The sequence below is a fragment of the Cygnus olor genome, chromosome 19 (assembly GCF_009769625.2).
Source record: "Cygnus olor isolate bCygOlo1 chromosome 19, bCygOlo1.pri.v2, whole genome shotgun sequence".
NCBI classification, from domain to species: domain Eukaryota; kingdom Metazoa; phylum Chordata; class Aves; order Anseriformes; family Anatidae; genus Cygnus; species Cygnus olor.
Window position 1 is genome coordinate 2,632,533 of NC_049187.1, and position 10,800 is coordinate 2,643,332.

General features: G+C 62.8%; 1 protein-coding gene across 1 annotated transcript in view; it reads left to right on the forward strand.

The window, feature by feature from the left end:
• LOC121057532 (collagen alpha-1(I) chain-like) overlaps positions 1–9,787 on the forward strand; it is a 74,852-nt gene extending 65,065 nt beyond the window's left edge. Inside the window, exons 40-69 of the mRNA XM_040531873.1 lie at positions 100–207; positions 451–504; positions 741–794; positions 1,021–1,074; positions 1,269–1,376; positions 1,465–1,518; positions 1,717–1,827; positions 2,495–2,548; positions 2,674–2,727; positions 2,920–2,973; positions 3,385–3,438; positions 3,977–4,084; positions 4,241–4,294; positions 4,443–4,496; positions 4,723–4,776; positions 4,963–5,016; positions 5,125–5,178; positions 5,350–5,403; positions 5,860–5,913; positions 6,780–6,833; positions 6,918–6,971; positions 7,139–7,192; positions 7,275–7,292; positions 7,458–7,511; positions 7,647–7,709; positions 7,970–8,135; positions 8,498–8,604; positions 8,719–8,799; positions 9,043–9,231; positions 9,431–9,787. Coding sequence (XP_040387807.1) covers positions 100–207; positions 451–504; positions 741–794; positions 1,021–1,074; positions 1,269–1,376; positions 1,465–1,518; positions 1,717–1,827; positions 2,495–2,548; positions 2,674–2,727; positions 2,920–2,973; positions 3,385–3,438; positions 3,977–4,084; positions 4,241–4,294; positions 4,443–4,496; positions 4,723–4,776; positions 4,963–5,016; positions 5,125–5,178; positions 5,350–5,403; positions 5,860–5,913; positions 6,780–6,833; positions 6,918–6,971; positions 7,139–7,192; positions 7,275–7,292; positions 7,458–7,511; positions 7,647–7,709; positions 7,970–8,135; positions 8,498–8,604; positions 8,719–8,799; positions 9,043–9,231; positions 9,431–9,580 — 2,235 coding nt within the window. The 3' untranslated portion in view covers positions 9,581–9,787. The remainder of the gene's footprint in view (positions 1–99; positions 208–450; positions 505–740; positions 795–1,020; positions 1,075–1,268; positions 1,377–1,464; positions 1,519–1,716; positions 1,828–2,494; positions 2,549–2,673; positions 2,728–2,919; positions 2,974–3,384; positions 3,439–3,976; positions 4,085–4,240; positions 4,295–4,442; positions 4,497–4,722; positions 4,777–4,962; positions 5,017–5,124; positions 5,179–5,349; positions 5,404–5,859; positions 5,914–6,779; positions 6,834–6,917; positions 6,972–7,138; positions 7,193–7,274; positions 7,293–7,457; positions 7,512–7,646; positions 7,710–7,969; positions 8,136–8,497; positions 8,605–8,718; positions 8,800–9,042; positions 9,232–9,430) is intronic.
• Positions 9,788–10,800: the final 1,013 nt, after the last annotated feature.

Here is a 10,800-nt window from a genome sequence, read left to right on the forward strand (position 1 = left end):
CAGGCTGGGGGTCTCACCCATCTCATTGCCCTCCCGGGGGGAGAGGAGCTGCCCGTGGGCTACACCTTGGGGTGCCCTAACATCCTTCTGGCCTTGCAGGGAGCCCCCGGCATGCGGGGGCTGGACGGTGTCCCCGGGAAGCCTGGTTTAGCTGGGGAACCGGGGGCAGACGGCACACCAGGGGCTGCTGGCCCCCCTGGGTACCCGGTAAGTGCCAACATGGCTGCTGTGGGGTACGGCACAGCTCCTGCTGCAGCCTTGCCTTTTTCCAGCAGGACGAGGGCTTCCTTCTCTGCACGGAAGAGAGGAGGGAGGCTGGTACAAGGGGCTTGGCGAGAGAGTGAGGACGTGGGCTGCTGCGTCCTCAGACCCCCAGCATCCAAGCTCAGGAGCTGCAGGGACCTGGGTTAATGCCGTGCCTTGTCGCTAACGTGGCTTCTTCGTTTGCAGGGTCGGGAAGGTCCAAGAGGACCCGAGGGGCCTTCAGGGATGAGAGGAGAGCAGGTATGGGAGGAGGAGGAGGTCTGGTTCCCCCTGCCAGCCCTGTGGCTCTGGAGTTACCCGGCAGGGCTGGCTCTGCTGGCACAAGGGGTGCTCCCTCTCCCGGGCTGCAGCCAAACGTGCTTGTCCTGGTTTGGACCCAGTCTGTGCTAGTGGGATGGGGATCGATGCAAGGTGGGAGATGAGCCTTGTGAGCACATCACGGCTGCCTGTACTCACGTCCCTGTGTCCCCTGGCAGGGTGCCCTGGGAGATCCGGGGGACGCCGGTGTCAGCGGGCTGGATGGCGAGCAGGTAGGTGGCAGGGACACCCCACACCCTGCCCGCCTCCTGGCGACCCTCAGCTAGAGCCCGAGGGCGAGGCTGCGTCCGTGCTAGTGGGGCCAGGGCTTTGTGCAACGTGGGGTGAAGGAAACTGGGGGGGAGTGGAGGCAGCAGCCTGCCCAGGAGAACATCCCCAAGCCCTGGAGCTCAGTGGGGACGAGGTGTGCCAGGGACTGGCCGTGTGCTTCCTCCGCAGGGACCACCGGGACCACCAGGAGCAGAGGGGCAGCCGGGGCCCAAGGGGCAGCAGGTCAGTTCTCATGGCCCCAGCGTGCTCGCGCCTGGGTGTGGGAGGGGGAGCCAGGGCCCTCTTGAAGCTTTAGCACCCGGTGCAAGGAAAACTGGGGGTGAGGAGGGGGCTGCGTGGTGGTAAGTTATGGGCAGGGCCAGCACCTGCTGGAGAAGTCGGCTAAGAATAACCCTGGTGGTCTTCATCTGTTCCAGGGAGAAGCAGGACCCCGCGGAGCTCCGGGCGTCAGAGGTGGCCGTGGGGAGCGAGGGGACGAGGGGCCAGCAGGACCACCGGGGGGGCCCGGGGAGCAGGGGAAGGAGGTTTGTGCTGGGGGGCTGCGGCTGCCTCGGGACAGGGAAGGGGCACGGCCGCTGCTTCAGGTGCTGATGGTGCTTCACCCCCGGGCAGGGCGATGTCGGTGACGCAGGAGAGCCGGGCGAGCCGGGAGCGCAGGGACACAAGGTGGGGAGCACATCTTCTGTGCTGCCACCCGCAGCATGCTCTGCCTCCGCCTCCCAGCTTGTCCCTGTGGGACGGGTGCAGGAAGGGGGTGTCCCTGGGACCTGTTGGGTGCCTGGGGGACGTGTCCTCGTGGGGACGCTCACTTAATTGCTTCTCCTTTCTTCTCCTCGCCGTGACACCGCTGTTTCCATCTCGGAGCAGGGAGATGCTGGCCCTCGGGGCTTTCCTGGAGTGCCAGGACCAGGAGCTGCTACAGGGGAAATTGGAGGCAAAGGCCCCAGAGGAGAGAAGGGCCAGGAAGGTTTGCTGGCAAGTACAGCGAGGGAGTAATCCAGTGCCATGGGGCTCCAGTGCTTCCCCCAGCTGGGTGTGGGGTGCTCAGGAACAGGGCTTGCCCCCAGCAGGAGACTTCGGGCTCCAGGAGCTACAGAAAATGCTAAGAATTGGCAAATCTCCTTAATTTGGGAGTTTTGTGTCTCATATGCCTGACACTCAAATTGGGTCCTGTTGGCACAAAAGGATGAGTGCTGGGCCCGGGGAGGAGCAGCTCCCTGCGTGTGAGCCTTTGGGCAGAAAAATGCAGCTTGGTGTGCAGAGTTTCATCTGACCCCATGAGATCAGCACACCTTCATGGGTTTTGCCTTTGCACGACTTTCTCAGAGGTGGATGTCAGTCTCTCTGAAAGCTTTTGGGACCCCAGAGCCACAAGGAGCCCAAGCTACCCAGAGTTCTGCCCAGTTCCTGCGTGCTGGAGGGACTGGTCTGGCCTCGCGCCTCTTTTCCTCCAGCCAGTGGTGTCTGTGGGTCTTGTTCTCCCCGTGTGCCTGTAGTGCCAGGGAGGGAGGAACCACCACTGCCTCTGGGACAGCTTCTTGTCCCCGAGGGGCTGCCAGCCTGAAGGAAGTGGCCGTGTGCCTGCTTCATGCTGCCTTCAGCCGAGCTCCTGCCACTGAGCGCGTCCCCCTCTCTGTCCCAGGGCCAGGTCGGTGTCACCGGCGCTGCAGGACCTGCAGGAGTCCGAGGGCGGTCTGTAAGTCACGTCGTGTCCCTGTCTCCCTTCGGGCTGATTGCTGACACGGGGGACACGCGTGTGACCAGGAGCATCGGGCAGGGCTGAAGCTTGTCAGCCCCGTGTTTTTCTTCTACCCCAAAAAGGGCAGCACAGGTCTGCGAGGTCCTCCAGGGCTCGACGGTCTCGAGGGAGCGAAGGTAGGGAGGGCAATGCTCCAGCCCTTCTCGTTCTGGGCTCTGCCCAAGCACTGCTTTCCTTGGCTGGTGGGGGGATGCTCTGGGGACCTGGGTCAGACCCAGGGCCAGGGCAGCCTGGCACTTCGAGCCAAGATCTCCAAGGCCAGAAGCTTGCCAGGAACAGAGCTGGGCGTGTTTCCCTTTCTTCCCCAGGGAGACCCAGGACCTCGAGGCAGGGATGGACCCACTGGTGCCACTGGGTTGGAGGTACTGGTGTCCCCAGGCCTGTGGAGTTGGGAGCTCTCCGAGGCTTCACCAGGGCTTCACAATTTCTAGTACTAACTGAAGCCAAAGGATTTGTTGCCCCGTAACTGCTCGGGGTGGGGTTGGGGGGGCGGGGGTCAGAAATGAGGCTCTGAGTCCCAGCAGGGGGACTGTGCCCCCACCCCAAAAACCAGCCTGGCATTTACGGGTGCTGATGCCTTGTGCAAGACCTGCTCCTGCCATCTCAGCACATCGATGTCCCCACGGCACCCAGGTGCCACCAGGCACTGTCGTGCACCCCTTGGCTGGCTGAGCACCGTGCGTGGGAGGGGATGCTCCAAATGCCTGCAAAGGGCCTGAGCACGAAGCACGTGGTGGGGCCGGGCTTGTGCTGAACCCCCAACATCACCGCAGGGACCTGCAGGAGACGATGGAGCAAAGGGAGACCGCGGCCAGCCTGGCCCCGTGGTGAGTACCGGCCTGCCTCCGTGCCAAACCCTCCAAAGGTGCAGCGTGGAACGGGAGTAATGGCACCTGCGGGCAGCCCCGGGCACCTCGGGCTGCTTGCTGCTGGGGGCAGGAGCCTGGGGGCACGCAGAGACCCTGCTCCTCTGCCCTGGCTGGCTCTGCAGTCGCCTGGGAATGAGTTGTCATTTCCCTGGTTCCTCTAGAACCACAGCTCATTAAAGGCGTCTTAATAGGGCTATTAAAAAAAATTATCAAAATTTGCTGTGGCCACTGTGCATTTAATCCCCAGTTGCCCGAGCCTGCCCAAAGCAGGTCTGGTTCGTTTGGCTTCCTTTCCTCCAGCTTTCACAGAGCAAACCTGCGGGTCTCGCTAAGGGCTGGCCGGGAAACAAACGATGTGGTTACGGCCGTGGTCCTGCGGTGTGCAGCGCTGCCACGTGCTGAGGATGCTGCAATGTGCTGCACCTTGTCTGCAGCCCCGTCCTCGAGCGTTGGGCTGCCCGGGTACGGCTGTGCCCTCAGCACGTGTGTCCCACAGGGCTCGGTGGGTGCCCGTGGGCAGCCGGGCGGCCCCGGGTTCAAGGGCTACGCCGGGCACCGAGGAGCCAGAGGAGCGGCGGGCGCACCGGGGAAGCCGGGCCAGCAGGTGAGGTGTGGGATTTGTGGGGAAACTGAGGCACGGGGTGGAAAGGCGGGGGTGGCACCGGGGTCCCTCGGGGAGCAACACGAGCCCTGACCCTGCTGCCTGCCCCCGATGCCCGGAGCTGATGCTGGTCCCTGCTTTGTCTCCCAACAAACCCAGGGCGCTCTGGGGCCACCGGGCAATGCTGGAGCCCCGGGGTCGAGCGGTGCCGAGGTGAGTGGCTGCCCTGCTGCTCCGCGCTCCCTTCCCCTCATCCAGCTTCTCCTGCAGCCTGGACCTCACCGGGCTGCCCAAGGAGCTGGGGCATAGGTCCCGAAGCCTGTCTTTTGGAGCTGGGTTGGTTTATTTAATTTTTCCTTAGGGCCTGATGGGTGCAAAAGGGGAGCCGGGCACACCGGGAAAACCAGGGCACACGGTGAGGGGCTGGAGCGGCTGTGCTGGTGCTTCTCCGGTGCGGGTGGCTGAGCCGGGATTTCCTGGAGATGCAGCAAATCCCCACACGGGTGCTCCTGCTCCTGCCGAAACACTGCCCCAAAGAGACTTCAGCTCAAACCCTGCTCCTGTGCCAGGTGTGGGTGAGAGCAGTGTGGGGACATCCCAGCACCCTTACAGGGGGGTTTCTTTCTCCTTTGGGATTTTAGGGCTCTCCAGGACAAGCTGGTCCCCAAGGGCAGAAAGGTCGCAAAGGAGAAAAGGTACCACCGGCAGTGTCCTGCACGGGGGCACTGAGGGGGAAGCACAGAGCGGGGGGGTCCAAGCCATGGTCCCTGAGGAGAAACCATCTCCGGGAGCTGGGCATCCCTTGCTCGGCATCGCCCCAGGCTCAGATGTCCCGGTGCTGGTGACCAAAACATCTCCCAGCTCCTCTCTTCTCTCCCCAGGGCGATGTGGGGCGTGAGGGGCAAGAAGGGGTCCCTGGAGAAGCTGGCAGGAGGGTAAGGGCGTGCTCGTCCTGGCGGAGAGCTGGGCTGATGGGGAGGGGGATGCAGGCGGTGGGGTCGGTGCATTTACTGTGCTCTGAGTCTTCAGTCTCCTGTCCCCAGGGCAAGCGAGGCAAGGCAGGCCACCGGCCCCCGAGGGGTCCCCGCGGATCCAAGGTAGGGTGGCCAGGGGTGCTTTGGGTGCCTTTGACTCTGGAATCCTTTGGCTGTGCCCAAAGGATGGGCTGATAGAGGGGCACCGCGGCACACAGCCAGGGCTCTGTCCCCCACCAGTTCCTCCCAGTCCCTTCCTACCCCAGCAGAGGGTCTCTCGCTTCTGCATTGCAGGGCCACCCAGGTGACGAGGGGCTGGCGGGGCCCCAGGGCCCACAAGGACCATACGTAAGTACTGGTGCTGAGCAGCGAGGTTTGGGGGTGCCCCCCACAACCAAAGCAGGGACCTTAACACGAGCGGAGCTTCCAGGTGCTGCACAGCTCTCATCCTGCCTTCTCCTCCCAGCTTAGCGTTAGCCAGAAAAACGGCCAAGTTTATTTTCTGATTGTTGGTAGTTGCATTTTCTCCAGTTAAATAGTAATGATGATAATAAATCTCAGCTTTGGAAATGGCACCAAAAGGAAAATGAAGGCAGGATATTCTGCAGCCAGCCAGGGGACCTGACCCGTGTTTATAGCAGGGGTTGCTGAAGGCGAGGAGGGATTGCCAAAAGGGAAATCAAAGCTGAGGAATGCCTCGAGGTCCCTAAAACCACCCCAAATTCTCGTAGCCCTTGTGGCTCCCGAGGCCCCTCCTTGGCAGTGGGCTGTGCTGGGCCAGCGGTGTCGCTTCGTCTCTCCTAGGGCATCCCTGGGCTGAAGGGCATCAGAGGAGACCCGGGACCGAAAGGACCCAAGGTAGGTGACATGTGCGGGGCTCGAGCAGGGGCACAGGCTGGCACTTAGCTGGATGCCTCCACCCCTTCCCCGCTCCTTGAAGCCCAGGACTGCAGCGTCCTTGATGCAGGCAGCCCCGCGCGTCCTCACGCCCCATCCATCAGCCTCCAGGCCGTAAATAAGAGCTCCCTGCTCCCAGGGCCTGCTTGTCGCTGCTCACAGCCTTCGGGAAGTGAAAGGCAGCAAGAAATGAAGCTTTCAACTTATCGCAAGCTGAATGGCAGAAGCTGAGGGCCAGCGCCTTCGGCAAGGCCGGGGGCTGGGGCAGCAGGCGGGGGCTGCAAGGAGCTGCTGGGGTGTGCTCCGGGGGGGGGTTTCTTCCCACAGGACTTCAGTGCGCACAGAATTTTCTTTATTTTCCTTGAGTTTTTTCTCATATCGAGTTTTTCCAAGCATTTCCTTGAGCTTTCCTAGAATAATATTTTACTCTGGGATAAAGTACTCCCAGGCTTGCCTTTGCGGCTGAGCAGAGGACGAAAATGCTCCATCGCGCTTGCTCCTCCCCAAGCGATATGAGCTAACAGATAGAAAGGGTTCTTTTTATTTATTTTTTTTTCCGGAAATTTTGCAGGTGGCTGGACCTGGGAATTTCCCATCCCCAGCCACCTGCCCAGGTTGCTGGAGGCCGGGAGCTGTTTGCGCTGGGGAGATGTGGCCAGGCAGACACCTCCTTGCCTCCAGGCAGCACCCCCTGTGCCCACCCCGTCAAATACGGCCATAGGAGTGACCAGAGCAGGGTCTCCGGGGCAGGGTCCCCTCACCCTGGTGGTGCCCCTGGCCACTTCCATCCTCCTCCTGGCCACCAACTCTTTCCCTGACTCTCCTAGGGTGAGAAAGGCAGCAGGGGTGACCTGGGGCAGCAAGGGGACGATGGCTTCAAGGTGCGTGGAGGGCTTGTGCTTCTCTTCCCCCCATGTCACCCCCCCGTGTCACACCCCCATGTTACACCCCTCCACGTCTCCTAGGGCAAGCAAGGACCCCACGGCGTCCCTGGGAGGCCGGGACCCAAGGGACTGCAGGTACCTGTGGGGTGCGTGCGGACGGGGCAGGTGTTTGTGTTTGGGATGAATTCTTTCTCCTTTTGTGCAAAATACACAAGCAACCTGGGAAGGGGCTGGTAATAAGGATTCAGGGCTGGGAGATGCCCCGTCGGGGCCGTGTGTGACGTCCCCATGTCCCTCCGCAGGGTGACGCTGGCCGCCCTGGCCCACGGGGGCTCCCTGGGCTCCCCGGGAAGCCGGTAAGTCCTTCGCCCCCAGCACACGGGGGTCTGCAGGGCCGGCAGCCTCCCGCTGAGGCACCCCCTTGCTTTTCTCTTCCAGGGCTTGTCGGGACAAAAAGTGAGTGCGGGGGCAGCGGGCGCGGGGTGAGCCCTGCTGCAGGGCACTGTCCCCTCCTGTCCTCGTCCTGGGGGTGTGGGACAGCCCCATGCCCACTTTGGGGACACAAGGCAGCATCTCACCACCTTGCCTTTTTCCTTCCTCTTCCTCCTCATCTTTGAGCAGGGGCTGAAAGGTTCCCCGGGCCAGCCGGGACCCAGGGGAAAGCTGGGACCACCGGTAAGCAAGGCCACCAACGTCCCTTGGGGACCCAAAGTGGTGGCTGGTGCCATGGGGATGGGCCGTGCTGGTGCAGTCGGAGGAGCTGCGAGGGTGGCAGGGCCTTGCCATGTCATCGGTGTCATTGTCACCCAGGGTCTCGCCGGCCCCCCGGGCCCCAGCGGCCCCGCGCTGACGCTGTCCAAGGAGGAGCTGCGGGTGAGTGGCGCTGCGTGGGGCATGGGGCTACTGCCTCTGGTGGCTGCTGCTTGCTGGGGACAAAGGGACAGCGATGCTGTCTCGTGCCCCATCGCTGCCCTCTGCACAAAGAGCAGAGCACGCAGATGGGTTAATCCCTCCCGCACACAGCCAGGATCGGTCCTTGCCCCCCCCCACACCTTCCCCAGCACTTGGCCGTGCTCCTGGCCAAAATGCGAGGGGGGCCAACAGGAGCTGGGCTCTCTCCCCGTGATTTCCAGCACCTCCTTCACCCCTCCGACCGCCTGAACCGCGCCGTGGCACAGGCTCTGCTGGAGGCCCTGAGCCGCGAGCTGGGAGCGCTGGTTGAGCACCCCGATGGCACCAAGGACAACCCGGCGGCCACCTGCAAGGAGCTGCTGCTGGCCCACCCCAGCTTGCCCGACGGTACAGGGGACACCCTGCATTGTCCCCCAGCCACAGACAGCCCTTTAGGACAGGGCCAGGGGGGCAGGATTCCCTCTATAAATGCCATTAGGGACAATGAGGATTTGGGGATGAGCTCAGCACAGTTTATGGGCATCCTCAGCTCCTCCATGCAGGATGTCCTCCTGCACCAGCTCCAACACCAGGAGTTGTGTGTGTTGGGGTGCTCGTGGGCATTGCGTGCACGCACAGCAGGGTGCGGGTGGATATGAGGAGTGGAAAGAACACGGCCCATCCCCAGCTTGTGGGTTTGCAGCTGGGGAAGGGGTGGCAGCCGTGTGCTGTCCTCCCTGTGCCTCCAGCCCCGCTCTGCATCCCCGCAGGGCACTACTACATCGACCCCAACCAGGGCAGCCCCCGGGACGCCCTGCTGGCCTTCTGCAACTTCACAGCAGGGGGTGAGACCTGCATATCCCCCGTCCACAACCAGGTACGGCCCCACGGGTCCCCCCTGTCCTGCGTGTGCTGGCACGGCTGGGTCTTCAACCTGGCGGTGCCACCAACCCCTGCTGGGACACCGGGACGTGGTCCCCGGTCCCCACAGGTCCCCATCAAGGCCTGGCTGAGTACTTACACCTCCAAGGACACCTTCGAGTGGTTCAGCACCCTGCCTGGGGGCTTCCTGGTGAGTGCCGAGCTGAGGGGACACAAAGCCCTTCCCCTGGGGCCCTCCCAGCTCCTGGATGCCTGGTCCCAGGGGGTCCTGCTGCCCGTGTGTGGCAAAAAGCATCACCTTCTCCCTCTGCAAGGAAATTCAGAGCTGTGCTTTTGCAGGGCTGCGTCCTGCCCTGTCTTTGGGGCAGGGTGGGGGGCACGGACCTTGCAAGCAGCCCCCAGCACCCCTCCCTCTCTCTCATTGCCTCTGCAGCTGGAGTACGCGGGGGCCAGCGCGGTGCAGCTGCGCTTCCTCCGGCTGCACAGCCGCCTGGCCGCACAGAAGGTCTCCTACTCCTGCAGCCCAGCCCCGGAGCGGGGCCAGCCCCAGCCCGAGAAGGAAATCCTCTTCCTGGCGGACTCCCGGGAGCAGAGCTACGCAGCCACCCTGCAGGGCTGCCTGGTGAGCTGGGGGGGCTTGAGCCTGAAAGAAGCACCGGAGTCTCCATGTGCATTGCGTGCCCAGGGCTCCGAGCAGAGCTCCTGGCTGGGCTTGGTGGGCTGGGCTGGGAGATCATCCCTGGGAAGCTGCCCCAGGCTTGGGGAATGGGGTGGGATGCGGTAGGGGGACGTGGTCTCAGCACTGCCTGCCCTCCTTTCAGCTGGACAACGAGTCCTCCATCACCGACACCATCTTCCAGTTCACCACCGAGGAGCTCTCCCTGCTGCCCCTGCGGGACCTGGCCGTGTTTCACAACGGTGACGTCTCCCACCAGTTCGGATTCACAGTGGGACCCGTCTGCTTCAGCTGAGACCAGGGACACCCACGCGGCACCAGACCCTCCTCCCCAGCCACAGCCCGGCCTGGGAGGGATGTGTGCGGAGGTGGGGGCACGGAGCCCACACCCCGGGTCTGTAGCTGCAGTGTGCCATGGACTACACTTCCTTCTGAAGTAGAAGAATATTGTTTACAGAAGTCATTGCTCTATAAATTATATATATTATATATATTATATATATATGTATGAGAATCATGTAATCATGAGAGCAGGAAAGAAAAAACAAAAGGAAAAAATGCTACCGGAGTGGGAAGAGGGGAGAGCAATGGGCTTCTCGTTGCTGGGGAGAGACGTGAATGCTTGGAGCCTCGCACCCCAGCTCCGTTTTGGGGCTGCAGCTCACACAGCGCTGGGCACGCTCAGCACCAGCACCCTGCCACCATAAGGCACAGCAGCGGGGGTTGGAGCCCCGTGGTCCCCGTCCTGCAGCACGGTCCTGGCCTGGTGCCCCGTTTCTGCTGGTCCCAGTCCCGTATCCGTTCCTGCTAACAGCCGAGGGCCGCTGCCACGCTTTGCCCACCCAGGGCTGGCCACAGGAGTGCGTGGGGATGTCACGGCAGGGGGAGGTCAAACCTTGCAGCAAAGAGAGGAAATCTCCTGTGCACAGCAGGGGTAGGAAAGGAGACCAGGTGCACGCCGGCACCGCAGCCCTGGGCAGCTCGGGAGGAGGCTGGATCGGTGCTGGGCTGTAACAGGGTGCTGGGTGCACCCACCCCGCCTGGAAAACCCCAGCCAGAGCTTCTGGCCAGCTCCGCAATAAATAAAGGAAGAAAAATCAGTTGTGAACTAAGTCCAGTTTCTCCCCTTCAAGGCAGGGTGGTTGGTTGGTCGGTTTGCTCAGCAGCAGCGGGTTTGGAGGAGAACTGCACGCACCACCCACCCCTCACCTCGCACCCTGGGCGTGCTGCCCCAGCCCAGCCGCCCCAAACCGGGTGTTTGCTGCGGCGGGGAAGTGCGGAGGCAGGATTTTAAGCAGCAGCACGGGGGAGGGGGGAGACTCTTATTATCATCATTATTTCAAGCAGCAAATGCAGCCTGAAAACTCCAATGCCAGCTCTTTGCCCGTAAGGAAAAATACACCCGGTGGCACGGCACGGTTCGGCACAGCACGGTTGGGCACGGCTGGGCAGGGCTCGGCACAGCACGGCTGGGCACGGCTGGGCACGGCTGGGCACGGTTGGGCACGGCTGGGC